The 17,597-nt window shown below is 50.0% G+C and overlaps 1 protein-coding gene across 1 annotated transcript in view; it reads right to left on the reverse strand.

Annotated features, from left to right (window-relative positions):
- Positions 1-11,084: 11,084 nt before the first annotated feature.
- LOC123364443 (vasoactive intestinal polypeptide receptor 1-like) overlaps positions 11,085-17,597 on the reverse strand; it is a 39,845-nt gene continuing 33,332 nt past the window's right edge. Inside the window, exons 11-13 of the mRNA XM_045006591.1 lie at positions 17,099-17,228; positions 15,075-15,116; positions 11,085-11,413 (exon numbers count right to left, since the gene is read on the reverse strand). Coding sequence (XP_044862526.1) covers positions 11,225-11,413; positions 15,075-15,116; positions 17,099-17,228 — 361 coding nt within the window. The 3' untranslated portion in view covers positions 11,085-11,224. The remainder of the gene's footprint in view (positions 11,414-15,074; positions 15,117-17,098; positions 17,229-17,597) is intronic.

Genomic DNA, 17,597 nt, shown 5'->3' on the forward strand with positions numbered 1-17,597 from the left:
GCTAAGGGTATCTGTAAAACAGCCCAAGAGGATTCCAGTCAATCACTCTCTTGAGGAGCTGCAAACCCACTGGTTTCATGTCTCCAAGTCCTTTAGAGTAGATGCTACTTTCAGCAGTAGACAGGATGGCTTACAGCGATTCTACTAGTAGCAGTGAAAAAAGTATGCTATCAACCATGATTCCCCTGGGCACGCTCCCAAACATGCTACCAGCTGGATTCACATGTGATGCATGCAGAGCCATCTCTGAGTCAGCCACAGTTGAGATCTCTGTTTGCAACCTCCTGGGTTATGCCTCTGTGTTAACTGCCTCATTACCAAACCAGGGGCATTATACCTGGGGGCACCTTTAGTGAGTTAGGGCAGGATTTACTCAATATCTTTACAGATCTCAGATAGGCACAACCAGCTACAGATTGCATCTACTATCAGAGAGCGGTGGAGTACGGAGCATGCAGTAATATCTAATGATACTCTGATGTTAAGCTCTATGTGTTTTTGTGGTAGAGAGCGACATTCAGCTAAATGTGTATTGTACAACACGCCCTGTTTTAACCCCTGTGATCCTTTCACCTGGATATTATTGTTATTATTGCACATTTGCTTTCTTTGTGGGGAATTCATCCATGTGAAGAGTTAATGTGTGGTATGAACCTCGCAGTGTCTTTCAGTAGCTGAAGTAACCTAGGCCTCTGCATACACCTGTTCCAATGGACCTTATCACTGTACAGGAATCTCCAGAGGTCTCAAGGTACCTGCATAATCTGTAAAAACACCTGTTAGTATCTTCATTCTCTCTCCCAACGTCTTGCCTTTACAGTAGCAATTCAACATGCGATAGCTCCCGAGAAGAGCTGTGCCAAGTTAATGTATGTAAAGCGTATTTTGGCTTTTGAAGGTGTCAAGGGATGAATTTACTGGCCCTCTGGGTCTAATACTGGCCTTTTTATCGTTATTAGTAACAGGATCTGGGGTTATTACATTTTGTTAAGTGGGGAAACACAGATGTCAGCTGCTGCTTACTAGACTAATCTTTTTGTGTGTTCTGAGAAACAGTTCTAGATTTTAACATGTATACTGCTGTAGATGACACAATAAATGTATTATCATTTTTGCACGTCTGTTCTGCTATGAAACTGAACTCTCAGGCTGATCCAACACTGCAGCGTTACCCTTTTGGGAACAAGCAGGATGCGCTCATTAATGAAGGTGGTTTGATTGCTGGGAAGCACAGAGTTTAGGGCCAGAAGGGATCACATAATTTGATTTCCCATATAATACAAACCACTGAACCCCAGCCATTTACCCCTGCATTTAGCCAAATTACCTGGATTAGGCTAAAATATTACCGCTCTCAGGAGCCTAAGGCAGTGTGTGCCACAGGTGAGAATAGGAGACACCGCAGTGCATCAGTGCCTCAGGCCCCTGTAATGGCAAAGAATGACTTGGTGAGATAGGTCCGTGTGATCCTAGCCAGGGACCCAGGTTCCATGCTTCACGGGAAAGCAAAAAACCCAACACAACCCCTCAGTCCCTGCCAGTCTGACCCGAGGGGAAAATTCCTTCCCAGTCCTGAAAATGGTGATTACTATGACCCTGGGTGAGCCCCACTTGCCAAGATGCTGAGAAGGGAAATTCTCTGCACTGCCTCCAAGTGATACTTCCTGGGGGGTACCAGGGTTGTGAGGCAGGAGGGCCTTGTCCGTGCCTGTTGGGGGTCAGCTCCCCTATGCCACCGGCAACACAAACATTGCCCTCTAGGTTTCCGAGGCCCTGCTGTCTCTCCACCTGCTAGCGATAGGCACACTCCCACCCACCAAGTCTTTCCAGCCCCATGGCCATTGGTCACGCTCAGGATTCACAGAGTCACTGCTTCCAAAGGACAGCATATCCCAGCATACCAGTTCCACCGCAGATCACCGTTCGGCTTAACACACAGCACTCAGATACGTGTATAATGAAATCTAGTGTCCGTTTATTTAACAAAGCACAGAGATTCAAGTGGTGACCAGCAGAAGGATTGGAAATACATGCTTGCCTATAAAACAAAACCATAGCATGCATTCTACAGCCTAGATTTCATGTCTGGTAGAGAAATGCTTGCCCGAATCCTTGCAGCATTTTACCGCCAGACTTGACTGTGATCCTCCTTTCATGAGACAGACACACTGTCAGCTTGTCTCCCAGGTGAAGGACCCAGTGTGTTTCTTTGCCCCTCAAGATATACCGGTTTCAGCCTTTGTCTTTATGCATGGACAGGACACCCCTCGCTGTTTGGTCCATCCTGCAGACTTCCCCTCTTGTAGATTTCACACTCGCTTATTTTGCCTGTGACTCAGTATACAAATAGGCCTGCAATTGAGGGCCAGTACGCCAGTGGTTTTCAACCTTTTTTCATTTGTGGATTCCTAAAAATTGCGAGTGGAGGTGTGGACCCCTTTGGAACGCTTAGATATAGTCTGCAGATCCTGATCACAGGTTTAAAAACTACTGTTCAGGGGTGAAAGTAAAATACAGCTCTTACCGGTATGGGTCCCACTCTGCTCCCCACCCTCGGAAGGGGTGGGGCCTCAGACAGAAGGGGTGGGGCCAGGGGTGGAAGTAAGTTACATTTCTTACCCGTACAGTCCAAACACAAGCAACCCACCTCTCCTACATACTTCATGGATCCTTCCCATTGCATGACTTAGATATAGAAAATAAAGCTATTACTTCTACCAGCACTGTCTGTAATAAAACTTTACTATTGGAATAAGCCTGAAAAACCGAAAACTCACTGTCACATTTTTCTCCTTGTCCTCCCTCCTCCTCCTCCAGCCAGGCTGCGGACAGGGCTAGGCTCCCTGTTCTCCCAACCCCCCTTCAGCAGCGGCTGTACGGGTGCCCCTCTAGCTTGTAGCAGCGAGCAGGGGGACTGGCTGAGGGAGAAGCCTCCCCAGGTAGCCTGCTGCCTGCATAGGAACAGTTTAAACTTAGCTGTTCACTCCCTGGTCTGAATGTGGTTATTCGGGGCTATTTCTGGCATCCTTGTTAATTTCACTCACAGTTGTGGTGGGGGGGCAGTGACCAAAGCCGGGGCAGTTCTTTTCTGCCCCCTGGATGAGGCGATCTTCAATAATATAAATTGAATATAAATGAACTGCCCTGGCTTTGGTCACCCCCCAGGCCACCCTGGACCCTGCATCGTGAAGCATGGGGGCCCCCCAAAGCATGCCCCTCCCAAAGCGCAAGCCCCCCCAACAAATCCCCCCCCAAAGTGTGGGGCCTGGGGCAGTTGCCCCAGTCCATCCTATGAACAGGATGGTACTGGCGGTAGGTGCCTAAATACATTTGAAGATCTCGGCCCAAATCACCAACGTTGTCTCCCTGGCATAATCTGTGAGTTGCATTTGTCAACCTCCATCTCTCAAAGGGGCAGCATCTGGTAGCTGGGGCAGCTGCTGAAGATGGCAAAGGCTGTTGTGTTGGTTGAACAATCAGGAGAATGACTTCAGCGATGACAAAGCAAAGGCCGTAAATTAAACCAGAGGGTGTAGATTCGGATGCAGCGGCATAGCAGTTGAAGTAGAACAATGCAATTGACTGGCTAGGTTTTGTGCAAGCTAGCTAGCCAAGGTCAGGAGAAAATCTGCTTCCCAATGGGATTTAGATGCTACAGTGGCTCCCTGCTCAGGGGCGAATTTTTCTGGACACAACAGACAACCCTTATGACAGACAAGAAAGTGAAAAAGCGCAAGCTTTGCCTGTGCTCTGCGCATCACAAAGAAATCCTATACCGGGTCATGCAGCTAGCCCAGGGCTATTTATCAGTCACCATGTGGGAGAACTACAAAGTATTGCTACATTAAACCAGGCCTGAATGAAGCCAGGCTGCAATATTGCAGCATCTAGTTCATAGAATCATAGGACTGGAAGGGACCTTGAGAGGTCATCTAGTCCAGTCCTCTGCACTCATGGCAGGACTATTAGCTAGACCAATATTATCTAATTCAGGAGATTAATGCTCAGTAAAAGAAACCACAAAGCAACTCCCTTATTACACTTTTGGCTGCATTAATAATATAGCAGCACGCCCAAAGCCTCTGCTATGGCTGAAGAGGTGTCGTCTCAGCTCGGGGAGACGGGCGTGCGAAAGTTCCTGGTGTCTGAGTCTAACCACTAGGCAGACTGCCCACAGCCTGGGCTCTGACCTAGGGTCCCACATGTTTTTATGACAACTGATCATTGCCAGGTCACAGGGGTGCCTCAGCCACATCCTTCTGCCTCAGTTGCTGGCTACAGGTAGGGCATGGGTATCGGGATTATGTGTGGTGGCAGGGAGGAGGCCTGAATATGCACACAGCTTGAGGACCCCTCTCTTAAGGATCAGGCACCAGTAGCTGGGTAAGCCAACTTCACAGCAGCTTTGAATTGGCAAGAGTTGGGCAAAGTTGTCTTAGCACAGCCCTGCCATGGGCCCATGAGTGCTATCTTTTAGCTACACACCTTTCCCCATGATGGAAAGGGACCAGTTTTGTAACATGTAACTCCTCGTCTCAATGTGAAAATGCTGTTGGGTCAGACAGGAGGGCTTGCCCACAAGGCTAGGGGCAAAATTCACCTCATGGAGGTGGGGTCGGGGACAGCACAAGACTTAGGTCAGACTGTTATTCAACCAGTTCAGCTGGGCACACCCTTACGCTGTCAAACATCACCATGTCCCTCTTACAGTTGTGATAAAAGTAAGATGAAAATGAAAATGCTCCGTGTTAACAACGCTAGCCCTATGTAATTGAGGGGTGGGTGGGTGTGCGTGCGCAAGAGAGATTGGAGAGCTTGACAGAAAGTGCTTGACCTTGAAGGACCGAACGAGCAACAGTTTCTTTGCTTTAGATTTTTCAACACTGTGATCTCCCCGGTTGCATTTTATGGTCTGCCCCAGGAGTCACAACCCACCAGTTGACAGACTGACAGTAAGAAATTGTTTAAATTTTATTTAATCCAGGTGGGAGAAATGTGAGCATCCCTGCTGCTGAAGTATCAGCTGTATGCCAAGGCCAATGTTCTGTTGCCATTTAGGCACGTTCTGTATTTAGGCACTCCAAATGTGGCTGACTACCTAGCTTGGTGTATTGGTTTCCGGTATTTTTGCATATTATAGAACGGCTTACAAACAGACACCACAAGGTGGTAGCACCTCCCCACACAAAGGAACCACATTTCAGGATGATTTAGTTGGGAACTGGTCCTGCTTTGAGCAGGGGGGTGGACTAGATGACCTCCTGAGGTCCCTTCCAACCCTGATATTCTATGATTCAGTGTTAGCCTCTATGAAAAACCTGTTTACATTGTTCAGGCTCTGATATGACACTTCATGTCCCCAGTGAAGAAGGGACCAGCAGCCATTAAAATCATAGGCTAGTCTCTGCTCCCTGATGTGTCACACAGATGTTAACACAGTCGGGGCAAGTTTTGCACTGATCCAGGTGTGATAGTTGATGCAAATTATATATTCAGGTAGTTTGCATAGATGCAAACAATTATTCATAGAACCCTAAACTTCAGCGTATGGTCAATAAACCCTGACCTGAAGCGGTGCCAGGGGTAGGACACAGAGGTGCACAAAACTTGGCATCTGTGGGGAGGGGTTCTGGAGCGTGTCTGGAAGTATTAGGTAGATTGTGGTGAAGAGGAAGACCATTGCTGGGTATTTAGGGGGGCTGGCGGGGGAAGTGTGATGGGGTGGCTGGGGCAAGAATGGTGTTGGCAAGGCAGTGTCTTTGGGGAAGCAGGATGGGAGGCTGGGGGAACTGGGGATCCTGGTGGGGAGGGTGGCAGTCTCTTGGAAGAAGTTGGGTGAGGGGTGGCTGGTGGGAGTGGCTGGGGGGGAGTAGCTAGGGCTAAAACATGGTGTTGGGGTTGCCTAGGACACTGCAGGAAGTGCTTGAGGCCCGGGGTGCAGGAAAAGGACCTCTTCATCTTGTCCCAATGGCCACCAACGCTGCTTGCCACGCCTGCCCCTTCCGTATTTGGCTCCAGCAGGGAAGCTTTCTGTTCCGTGAGCACTACTGTGGCTTGGGTGTGTGTGTCACACAAGATGGCTGACACTTGGCAGCCCGTGTAACAGGCCATGGGTGGGAGAAGAGGGGAAAGACCAGGAAACAAGGGGGAAAACTGCTCTGGGGAGAACGTTACCCCATAAAGCTCACACGATTCATTATTGTAGAGCCCACTACTGGTCCATATGAAACTGGGGGCACAGCTCCCCTCAACTTCTGTGGCCATCAGGGCCCAGTCCCGCAAACACTTGGGCACATGGGTAACTTGACTCATGTGAGCAGCCCTATACAAATTAATGCAACAGTTTACTTGAGTGAACTTTCATGTGTTGGGGTAGGGGGCTGACTCACGTCGGGTCTGCACGGCTCTGGATTCAACTCTCAGAGGTGCTCTTAAGAACATCAATAAATTTAAGCTGGAAACTTGAAGGTTTCTAACCATCAGAAGAGCGAGGTTCTGGAGCAGCCTCCCAGTTGCAGTAGTGAGGGCAAGAAACCAAACTCGTTTTAATAAGGAGCTGGGTCAGTTTATGAATGGGATTATGAGGGTGTTGCTTGCAATGGCATTAGCAGGGGGCTGGTCTTGACCCAAGAGGTCTCTTCCAGTCCTATGTATGCAGCCAGGTGTCTGCCATATGGCCCCAATCCTGCAATCGATTACAAGTGGGTGCACATGGTTAGGATATAGATATGCAGGCCTGCTTGTAAAGGCCTGTACTTTAAGAATTGAGGTATATGTTTATCATTTAGCTAGTTATAGAGGTATAAAAAAAAGAATCAAAATCACTGTCACCTGCGTAAAGGGCCTTCTCTCACTATGACAGTCTGAGGCCCTGTTCTTAGGCTAAGGCCTTTGACTAAGCGGCAGGGGCAGCCGTAAGCTGGGAAGTGAACAGTCACATCCTCACATTCCAAACCAGTCACAGTGAAATAAGGTGCTATTGGGCTGGTAGGAATAGAATCCTGTCCTGAGAGTGCCCATCACCACCAGATAAAGATGGTTAAAGAAAACTTAGTTTGACAGCATCCGTGCTGGAAAGAAATCACTTCTCATTAGTTGTGGTTGTGAAACCCCCATTTCTGTATTTTTTTATCTCTATGGCCCCCACTTTTCTATTGTTAATCTGTCTGGTTGTCTAATTGTTTCTGTCTGCTGTATAATTAATTTTGCGAGGTGTAAGTTAATCAGGGTAGTGGGATATAATTGGTTAGAGAATTATGTTACAAAATGTTAGGATTACTTAGGTAAATTTTAGTAAAATGATTGGTTAAGGTATAGCTAAGCAGAACTCAAGTTTTACTATATAGTCTGCAGTCAATCAGGAAGTAAGGGAGGGAATGGGAACAGGGACTGGGGGTGGGGGAATTGGAATCATGTTTCACTAAGGGGGCAGGAATGGGAACAGGGACCCAGGCAAGGCTCTGTGGTGTCAGAGCTGGGAAGGGGGACACTGAGGAAGGAAACTACATGGAAATAGGAGACAGCACCCACCCCAGCCACCACCACCTCCCTGGGCTCTGGAAGAGGACGCTCTGTGAAGTCAGGCTCTGTATGGGAGTGAGAAGGAGATGGAGACGGGGCTGGCTGGGGTTAGGGATTGGGAGGCCCTGCTTTGAGTGGGGAGGGGTTGCTCATAGTCATTCAGTCTGGGGAGCTTATTTGGGCCTGTATGACATTACCCACAGAGCCAACACCATGGTGCAATCCTCTCAGAGGGGGCCAAAGTGGAACTGCACTACCAGGAAATGGAGGGGAGGGATGCTGGGGGAACAGTACCACATCTGAGGAATGTCTAGCCCCTCCGCCCGCCATTATCCCGTTATCTGAAAGCCTCACACCCTTTAATGTATTGATCCTCACCACCACCCTGTAGGGCAGGGCAGTGCTATTGGCTCCACTTTACAGGTGGGGAACTGAGGTTTTGAGGTGCATAAAGATGTAAATAGAGTGGGATTTCCGAGAACACCAGGGTACCTGACTCCCATCAGTTTCAGTCAGGGTTAAGTGCCTCTTAGGTGCTTTTGACGTTCCTATTAGGCACCTAAACCCCTTTTAAAATCTCAGACAAGTTACTTGAGGCCCGCTCACCCAGCAAGGCTGTGGTAGAGTAAGGACTTGAACCCAGGCTTCCTACATCTAGAACCCTAAACACTGGACCACCCTTCACTCCATGGATGCATCGGGTATCTGCCCAAATGGTCATGGGTTCCTGCAACCAGGTTTGGGGGCAGGCCTTGGAGCATATTGGTCCTGAAAATAAAACTCTACCCTCAACTGAGCCATGGGGGAGGAACCCTCCAAGGGAAATGCTCATGTAGATTTCCTTCCCCTTAGCTTAATCCTGGGAGTTTCACCATGGAAGGGGACAACCCGGCCTTGAATAAGGGCCTCAAGTTTTGGCCAAAGCACCATCCTCCTGTTTACAGAGAGGACTATTAATGCAAAGAGGTTGGGATTGACCAGTGTTACCCCATGAAGCCATCGCTAAACTAGGATTTGTTGGCTCCCGATTCCCTGCCCTACCCGCTAGACCATACCACTAACACAGATACTGTGGGATGCTGGGGACACTGAAACAGGAACCAATCTTCAGCTGAAACCTAGCAAACTGAGAGAATGCCAACCACAACCACACTGGGAACATAGAAATTGCCATGAAGGACCGAACTAATGATCGATCTAATGCAGAATCTCCCCAACAGATGAGTCTGAACAGTCTAGGGCCAAGATTTGTAAATGTTACTAAAAATCATGTGACATGTAAAAGGGGACTAGTATGCAGGAGATGGATGCTCTGTACTTTCTGAAATGCAATGATATTTCCTATTTTAAGTTATCTCAAGCTGAGCAACCACAATCATGTAGCTAGGTGGGGCCAGCTCCCCTTCTGGTGTAAATTGGTGCAGTTTCATTGACCTCAGTGGCCCTGTGTTGAGGTACAGTCGTTTCGGAGTGGGGTCAGCGGACCTAAGGGAGTGAACTCTCAAGGAATGAAAGCTCAGGTCCCTAATTTCTCTGCACCAGCAGTGAGGAGTGGGAGATGTTTAGTACAAGAAGTTCCACAGAGAATTAGGGTGACCAGACGTCCCGTTTTTAAAGGGACAGTCCCATATTTAAGCCATCCTGCAAGTGTCCTGACTTTTTCTTAACAACGGGAAAATTGTTCCGTATTTTCTGTCTCACCCCATTAGTGCTGGTGGGTCCTGCTGCTGGCTGGATCCCTTCTCACCAGCCGCCCTCCCACCAGTGGGGAATGGGGAGGGTCCCGCGGCCAATGATGGGGGTGGGTCTTCAAGTTGGTGGCGGGGCGAAGATGCAGCATGTGGGTCCAGCCGCTCCCCCTGCTTATCCATCAGCGCAGCCCCTGCTGCGTGCCGGCTCGCGGCCAGCGAGGCCTAGCTCCCCGTCCCGTTTCCGGCTGGCACTGGCTGCGCGCTGTGAGCTGTGGGGGTTGGTGAGTGCGGGCAGGCGCCAGGCAGTGGCCAGTTACGTGTCACCTCTGCTGCCCACCCACTGGCCCTTTACATGCTCCCCCTTTCGCTGTCCTCTCCCTGCTTTTCCCTTCACCCACCCCCAGCCCCGCAGCTCCTCCATATCCCCCCCAGTAGGGCGTGTCCTGCTCCCAGCGCTGTGCGGAGAACCAACCCCTTGTCGGAGCGCTCAGCTCACCAACAGCCTGGCCGGCAGGGACCTTCCTTCCCCCACTGCCTCTGGCTGGGCTGGCGCCCTGGGAGAGCCCAAGACCCTCCAGCCCAGGGCGCTGGCCAGGAGGAGCTGAGCCCTGCATGTGCCAAAGCCCTGCATAGCGCTGGCAGGGGGGAGCCTCTCTGCCCCTCAGCTAAGCTCTGGAGTGGGGGGGGGAAGTGATTTCCAGCCTGTTTACACCCTGAACCTGTAGGCTCCACAGCAGCTCCCCAGGCAGGGGCTTACCACCATCTTCCTGCCCTACCCCGTCACACGCTGGGTCCTGCCCCCAGGGCACGCAGGGTTGCTCCATCCCCTAGAGTGCTCCTAGGCACCCTCCCCTGCTGAGCCACATCTCTGGCTGGGTTTGCTGAAGGCCCCGCAGTTACGTTCCCTGGGCCCTGGTGCACAAGGCATCCTTAGGGCTTAACCCCTTCCAGCCCTAAGGCGGGAGGACAGGAGGTGGCTGGGTTATGGCGGTGGCCAGCAGCAGCCAGGAGGTGTTAGCTGCCTTTGACACTGTGCGGGCAGGAAAGGACAAGCTGCTTCCAGCCACGGAGGGGAGAGGAGGGATCAGCTCTGCAAAGACACGGGCCAGGTCATCCCTTCCCCCAATCCTCCTGCCCTGCGGCTGGAAGCAGCTCCCGTCCAGGGGCGGCTCTAGGTATTTTGCCGCCCCAAGCACGGCAGGCAGGCTGCCTTCGGAGGCTTGCCTGTGGGAGGTCCCCGGTCCTGCGGCTTCGGTGCGCCTCCCGCAGGCGTGCCGCCGAAGGCAACCTGACTGCTGTCCTCGCGGCGACCAGCAGAGCGCCCCCCGTGGCTTGCCGCCCCAGGCACGCGCTTGGCGTGCTGGTGCCTGGAGCCGCCCCTGCTCCTGTCCCTTCCCTCCTGCACAGTGATGAATTGCTGCTGCTGGCCACATTCTGGTGTGAACCCAGGGAGAAATCTGGGGGGGAGGGGGCATGTGACCCCATGTGTCCCCCCACATCTTGCCTTGGGAAGATGTGGCGCTAAGTACCAGAAGAGGCGGGTCCGTACCAGGGGCCCAGCCAGGCATGGCAGGCGAAGCACATCAGGCAGGGAGGGTCGGGTCAGTCAGTCACCTAGCCTGTGTGAGAGAGGTGTATGAGCATGTATATGTGTCATCTCTCCTTGTGTGTGGGGGGAGGGGTGTGTCAGTCACCCCTCCCTGTGTGAACCCTAGAGCTTTAAAGATAAGAAGGTAAATAAAAAGAATCCAACTCCACAGTATTTCTTTTTAACGGGGGCTCAGTCAGCTTGATGTTAATTTGAACATTCGTACTGCATAGTTCTGATTGATTGCCATTGAACTCGCTTGAATATGAATAATTTTACCCGGTGTCCCGTATTCAGCATAGGGAACTATGGTCACCCTCCAGAGACTCCATATTGGCCATCCCTCCAGAGACTCCATATTGGCCATCCCTCTGTTATTTGTTCAGGAGACAATACTGCAACAGCTCAGCTTGCTCTGGGAGGCTCACACGGAGGATGTGCCGTTCCGGTAGAGGGATGTTTTCCTCTTAGGGCTGATTTTTTCAAGCAGTGATAACTGAGTGACATAGTTAACGGGGCTGTTTTCTCTAGACATGCACCGAGGTTTGCGGGTGAAGTGCAGGTACTCTTGGTACTGCCACTTGCGCAGTCGCTTCTTTAATTCAGCCTGAACCTAAGGAAAATGGAGGGAAGGGGAGAAGAGCCAAAGAATTGGACATAGAATGAATGTGGCTATTCCAACTTCACAGACATTTAGGCTAAGATTGTCAAAAAAAATACCTGCCCAAGGTTAGCTTTCTAAATCCAAATCTAGGCCCCTAAACAAGTGGATAGATTGTCAAAAGCGCTCAGGACCCAGCAGCTCTCACTGATTTTTAGGGGCTCCTACCACCCACCTCCACCAGTCACCCCTCTGTTGGTCAGGCCCTAGCACAATGGTTTTTGTGCTTTCGTCCACGGGGCCTCCAATTTGTGGCAACACCTGCTGGAGCTCATCCATAAGGCCCTTAGCCTGTCCGAATCGAAGTCTGTCTGAAAAGACCCATTTCAGCCCTGTTACAATCAATAGAGTTGGCTTGAGTGGATTAGTCTTTTTATGCCCCCTTTCCCCTAACCTCTGTCTGGATAGTGCCTAGCACATTGTAGGTACTGCCATCACACACACACACACACACACACACACACACACACACACACACCTCTCTTATAGCCACAGGAATATGTCTGCAGTGGATGCCATGAATAACATTGAATCACAGATATGTGGAGGACTGGAAGGGCCCTCAATAGGTCATCTAGTCCAGGTCCCTGCACTCAAAGCAGGACTAAGTAATAACTAGACCATTCCTGATGGGTGTTTGTCTAACTTGTTCTTAAAAACCTCCAGTGACAGAGATTCTATACTATTCATATAGTCTATGTATATTCGATACATTATAACTAGGGCTCCATGTCTGTCATGGAGTTTGCGGAAGTCACGTGATTTTCTGCGACCTCCGAGATTTCTGCAGCAGCCAGTGTGACTGACCTCAAGGCCGCTCAGCCAGCCCTGGGGCCAGACACACTGGGCGCTGCTCGGGCGGCTCTGGGCAGCAGACCCTGAGGACCAACCAAGCAGTGGCCAGTGTGGCTGACCCCAGGGACCACCTGAGTAGCAGTCCCGGGGGTGGCAGGAGCAGGAGCAGCTGCAGCTTGACAGTCCCTGGCAGTGGTCACTGGGATGGCTGAAGCAGCGGCCGGGGGACGGCCCCGGGGGTGGCCGGATCAGCTGCTGCTCAGTGGCCCCCGGCAGCTGCCCCACCCTGCCCCAGAGCAGAGGCTCCCCCAGACCCACACAGCAGGGGACCCATGGAGCAGCGGCTTCCCACAGCTAAGATGTAGTCAGGGTATTTATAGTACAAGTCGTGGACAGGTCACCGGGCATGAATTTTTGTTTATTGCCCGTGACTTTTATTAAAAATACCCGTGACTAAATCGTAGCCTTAATTATAGTCCCAGTATTAGCATGATCCCATGTAAAGTGTAACCTAAAATGAAATGCAAAAAACTTAAGGCCAGAAGGTACCATTACGGTTACTTAGTGTGACCAGCTGCTTGGCACAGGCCAGAGAACCTCTCTCACTAATTCCTGCATCAAGCCCATAGTTTGTGGTTGAACTGGAGTGTACCAGGATGGAATTTTCCAAAATTCACAAAGCCCTGAATTAGGTATCCAGGCTCCCCATCAATTGTATGGGGAGAGTTAGGTACCTACAAAAGGGATTCTCAGAAGCCACCATGCTGAGTAGGGAGCCGCCTAAGCTAGCCAGGAGCTGGCTAACACAGAGATAAGGCGTAGATCATCTTAGCTATTTAGTTATTTAACGCCCAGTGATCTGAGCCCCTATGCGCCTCTCTCTGCCTGAGCTTCTCAGCTGTGAACGCTTCCCTGGAGTTAGACGCTTAAGCCAGGTCAGCCTTTTCTCACAAAAGACCCCTTCCCATCCATAGGTGCTGAGTCTGTGGGTGCCCCAGCCCTGGAGCACCCATGGAAAAAAATGGTTGGTGCTACATCAGCGCCTCCCCCTCGCCTCCAGCGCCTCCTTCCCGCCGCAATCAGCTGTTCCATGGTGTGCAGGAGACACTGAGGGGGCAGAGGGAAGGAGCAAGGGTGGGCCAAGCTTGGGGAAGGGGGCAGAATGAGGAGGTTGGGGGCAGCGCCTTGGGTGAAGGGGGTGTAGTGGGGGCAGGGTTTGGGGTGAAGCCAGGGGGAGCACCCCCCAGCACATTACAAAGTCGGCACCTATGCCCCCACCCCCTCAAAGCCAGCAGCCAAATGGCTAAAGCACTCACCTGGGAAACCAGAGTTCAAATCCCTACTCTGCCTGCTTTGGAGCACGGACATGAACGCTGGTCACTGCATCCCGGCTGCATTCCCCAACCAGCCTGCATTGCGTGTTCTGGGGTGGGGCACTCACTCGGTGGCCAGAGGAGGTGGGGGAGTGATGCTATAGCCCAATGGTCCCAGCACTCAGATTCAAGTCTCCCATGACCCTTGTGAGTGGCCTAATCACTCGGCCAGACCCACTCCCGGAGCTGCCTTTTGTGTGGAGCCCAATCCTGTAGGCATGTGCCAAGAAGGCTGAGGAGGGATATGGCTGGTCTCTATAAATACATTGTGAGGTTAAATACCAGGGAGGATGAGCCGCTATGTAAGCTAAAGGGCAATATCAGTATAACCCCCACAACTCCTGGGTGTGGTGTTCTGTCCCCTCTAATGGCACCAAATCCACTTAGAGATTAATGACTCTGCTGTACAGGGGCGGCTCTAGGATTTCCGCCGCCCCAAGCACGGCGGCATGCTGGGGTCTGGGAGCCAGCCCTGTTGCTATAGCCTGAGCTAAGAGGCAGGTGGTTTTTAGTTCATGCAGTAGAGGCTCATGTATTTCACTCCAGAAGTCCCAGGTTCAATCCCGACAAGTGGGGTTAGCTGTGGGGTGGCATCCAGGGCTTTGACGACTTTGCACTTACCCACCAGTGGGGATTTAAGGCACCTGCAAGGTTAGGTGATAACTAGGTGGCGGTTTTGAGAATGTCAGTGGTGCCTAAGGAGGCACCTAGGTGCTGTGTACCTTTGTGAATCTGCCTCTTTTGTGACTTAGGAACACCCATCACTTTGGAAGTCCATGGGAGCCGTGCTCTCAAGTTGCTTTGGTGCTTTTGAAAAATCCCACCTGAAACATCCATATTTGCTTATGCCTTAGTTGGCTTTTAAATACTTTTTTTACGGGACAAATTCAGGTAAGTTCTGGCCATTCGCATTGCAAGCTCCATAAAGCACATATATAGTATAAAAAAATCCCACACCTTCCCTTGGGAAACGGCCACTTTTTAAAACAGATGGCGCTTTATGATGTACCTTGGAAAATGTAGCCAAGAGTCTTAACAATAATCAAAGAACATGAAGCATAAGATTGAACAAGACTATCTGGAACCACACAGGCTGCCCCGGGGAAGAAAGGAGCTTGCTAGAGGAAATAAAAGCTGGACAGAGGTTTGATATGTATCTAGAGACACTAATTGAACAGACTTTCTCATGACAGGGGAATCCCTGACCACTTGCCAAGGGATCACTACCTCAAGGCTGATGTGGTGCCTTCCTGTAGCAGACCAGAATTACGTGTGTTTAGAAAAGGAGAGAAACACAGGCAGGAAGACCGATAAGGCTATTTCATGCTTTCAGGAGCAGATCAAAGTCATGCATGGTGGCCTATTCTGGAAATTGGAACACAAGGAAAACAATGGAAGCCCCTGAGTTTCAAAGGTCTTATGCAATCGCATGTCTTGCTACTTACCTCTCCATTTAAGAAGCAATATAGAAGGGCGACAACAAAACCCTAGGGAATTAAGCGGGGGAAAAAAAGGTTATTTCTAAAAAAGGTGAACTTCAGCACAGCAGGCCTTGGAGCACAGATAATTGTAGAGTGACATCAGCCTAATTAGTACTTTGATTAGGACACACAATAACATAATTTTTCCAATCAGTATTTCGGTGGCATGACACTATTCATATGACTTTCATATTTAGACTAAACAATGTCATGGACCTGATATTGTATATGTGCACCACTGACCTCTAATGGATATAATCAGAACTGCTCACCTGTGTGAGAGGGGCCCTGTACTGCTAGCAGCTAACCTAAATTCTTCTTTAGCTCAAGTAGAAGGATCTGTGGTTTTTGGAGCAGGTGGATCTGAGTTCTAGCCCTGTTTTGGCATGCAATCCTGCGTGTATAGTATGAAATCCTAGGCAGCCAAGGTTTTTTTTTTAAATATGTAGCCATGAATTATAAGGCTATAATTACACAGCAGGATTTTGACAGTATCTTTATAAATAAGGCAAAAACTGTCATCAGTGCGATCATCAGAAACCTGTCATGAAATCACAGCTATGTAATGAAAGTGTGTTTTTTAAGTACCTGAGTGTGATATTTTCCAAAAGAGAACAGACAGTTGCTTCTGCTCATACACCCCTAAATGTTCTCCCAGAAGCCTGAAAATATCTTTCTGCAACGAACAGACCATACCCTGACCCTTGGACTAATCCTCCCTGGGGCCTATCATAGAGAGCGTCTGGAGTAGTCACGCCATGGGACAAGGACAGCTACATTCGGGGGGGGGGAGGGGGTCAAAATTTCCATCTCATGCTTTTTACTTTGGGCTGCAAGTTTACCGGTAAGTACATGTGCACAGCCTGTGTCTATAATTTGATTCAAAAGAGGCTGAAAATTAGTACGCTATAAAAACTTCAATTTCCCTTATAGACGCTGTTTGTGGCAAAATATTTCTTTAGGGTGGAATTTCCACAGTTCCTAAGTGGTTTAGCAATGGCTTTCAATGGGATTTGCGCGCCTAAGTGACTCAGACAGTTTTGAAAATTACAGTTCCGGTGTATTTCTTTCTATTTCTAAGGCCAAGGAGGTGCCTCTCCATAGCCCTGTGTATCCTGCCAATAGTTCAGTTTGCCTACAAAGCTGTGCAATAAACCATGGCACAAAATCCAGCCATGATAGAGTAGGCCAGAGAGCCTGTCTCATGCCCGAGCTCCTTCTGCCTCCCCCCGCACCCGTCCGTGCCTGGCAGCTTGCCCAGAACATTAAGAGATTCAGGCTATTTCTGACCAAGAAAGGATGATCATTCCAGGGAGAAAACCCTGGCAAGAACCAGAGTGTGCCAGCTAGTGCACGGTGACGCATTGCAACCCCAGCAATATGGCACAAGAGAGGTAGTTTCTCATATAGGCAGGTCCCTGGTAATTTAAGTGTACCTGAGTCAAAAGCAACAACTTAAATTCTGTCTCAAAGCCAACAGGTAGCCACGCAGAGCATGGACGCTGGTGTAATGTTCACTGCATGGGCAGTTTGTATCCCAGTCCAGTTTTAAGCTGCTGAATATACTTAAAGTGTAGCATCATCCGGTGTGCATTGCAAACATCTAAACTCCAAGTGACAGAGGCATGGATGAAAGAAGCAAGGTCTACAGCCAAAGAAGAGCCATACTCTTCTGGCCACGAGAAGATTGAGAAAGCAATCCTGGCCACAGCTGCTACTTCATCACGAAACGACAGTTGTTGGGCTTACCAGACCCGCAGGCTACAAATTCGAGTAGTGAAGGGTGGGTGCACTAGCAATGGAAGGAGAGAGACTGATGTTATTTCTCCTAACCTACTCTCATCGCCTGTTTGATCCGGACGGAACGTCAGCCAGCTCATTCTGATCCACACCCCAGCCTTCTTGAGACACCAGGGAAGGCACTCAGTCACCCTCCCTGGACTGGGCAAGGACAAGACAGTCATTAATTCTATCTTTATTTATCCTACCTGAAAGGAGCCCAAGCCCAGCTCAATATAAAGTCTAGCGTCCAATCCAGTGCTTTCCGGGCAAAACGCAAACACGATGTAGTGCACTCCAAAGAGTGGGATCAGGAGCAGTGTGGATTTAGCGAGTCTCCTGGAAAATGAAAGAAACCACAAACATGACAGACTTGACAACTTTTCAATGAATGTAATGGAAGGTGGGAAACAGAACCGAGACCGAGGGGGTGCGCGCACAGCGTAGCAATGCACACCGTGAGGGGGAGGGGATTTCTAAAGCGCACTAATATGTTGCACATTAATTGGTCTGTGTGTAGATCCTGCTGGTGTGTAATCGTTAAAGTGCATGAGGGACCTTTCAGTGTGCACCATCAGGATTCACACGGACCAATTAATGCGCTTTAGAAATAACACCGCTGTAGTGCCCTAGGCTGCACCATGTAGACAAAACATAAATCCTCCATTTATCTACAGATCAGGCACGGTCTGTCGTCGACGTGCAAAG

This window comes from Mauremys mutica, chromosome 2 (assembly GCF_020497125.1).
Source record: "Mauremys mutica isolate MM-2020 ecotype Southern chromosome 2, ASM2049712v1, whole genome shotgun sequence".
Classification (NCBI taxonomy): Eukaryota; Metazoa; Chordata; order Testudines; family Geoemydidae; genus Mauremys; species Mauremys mutica.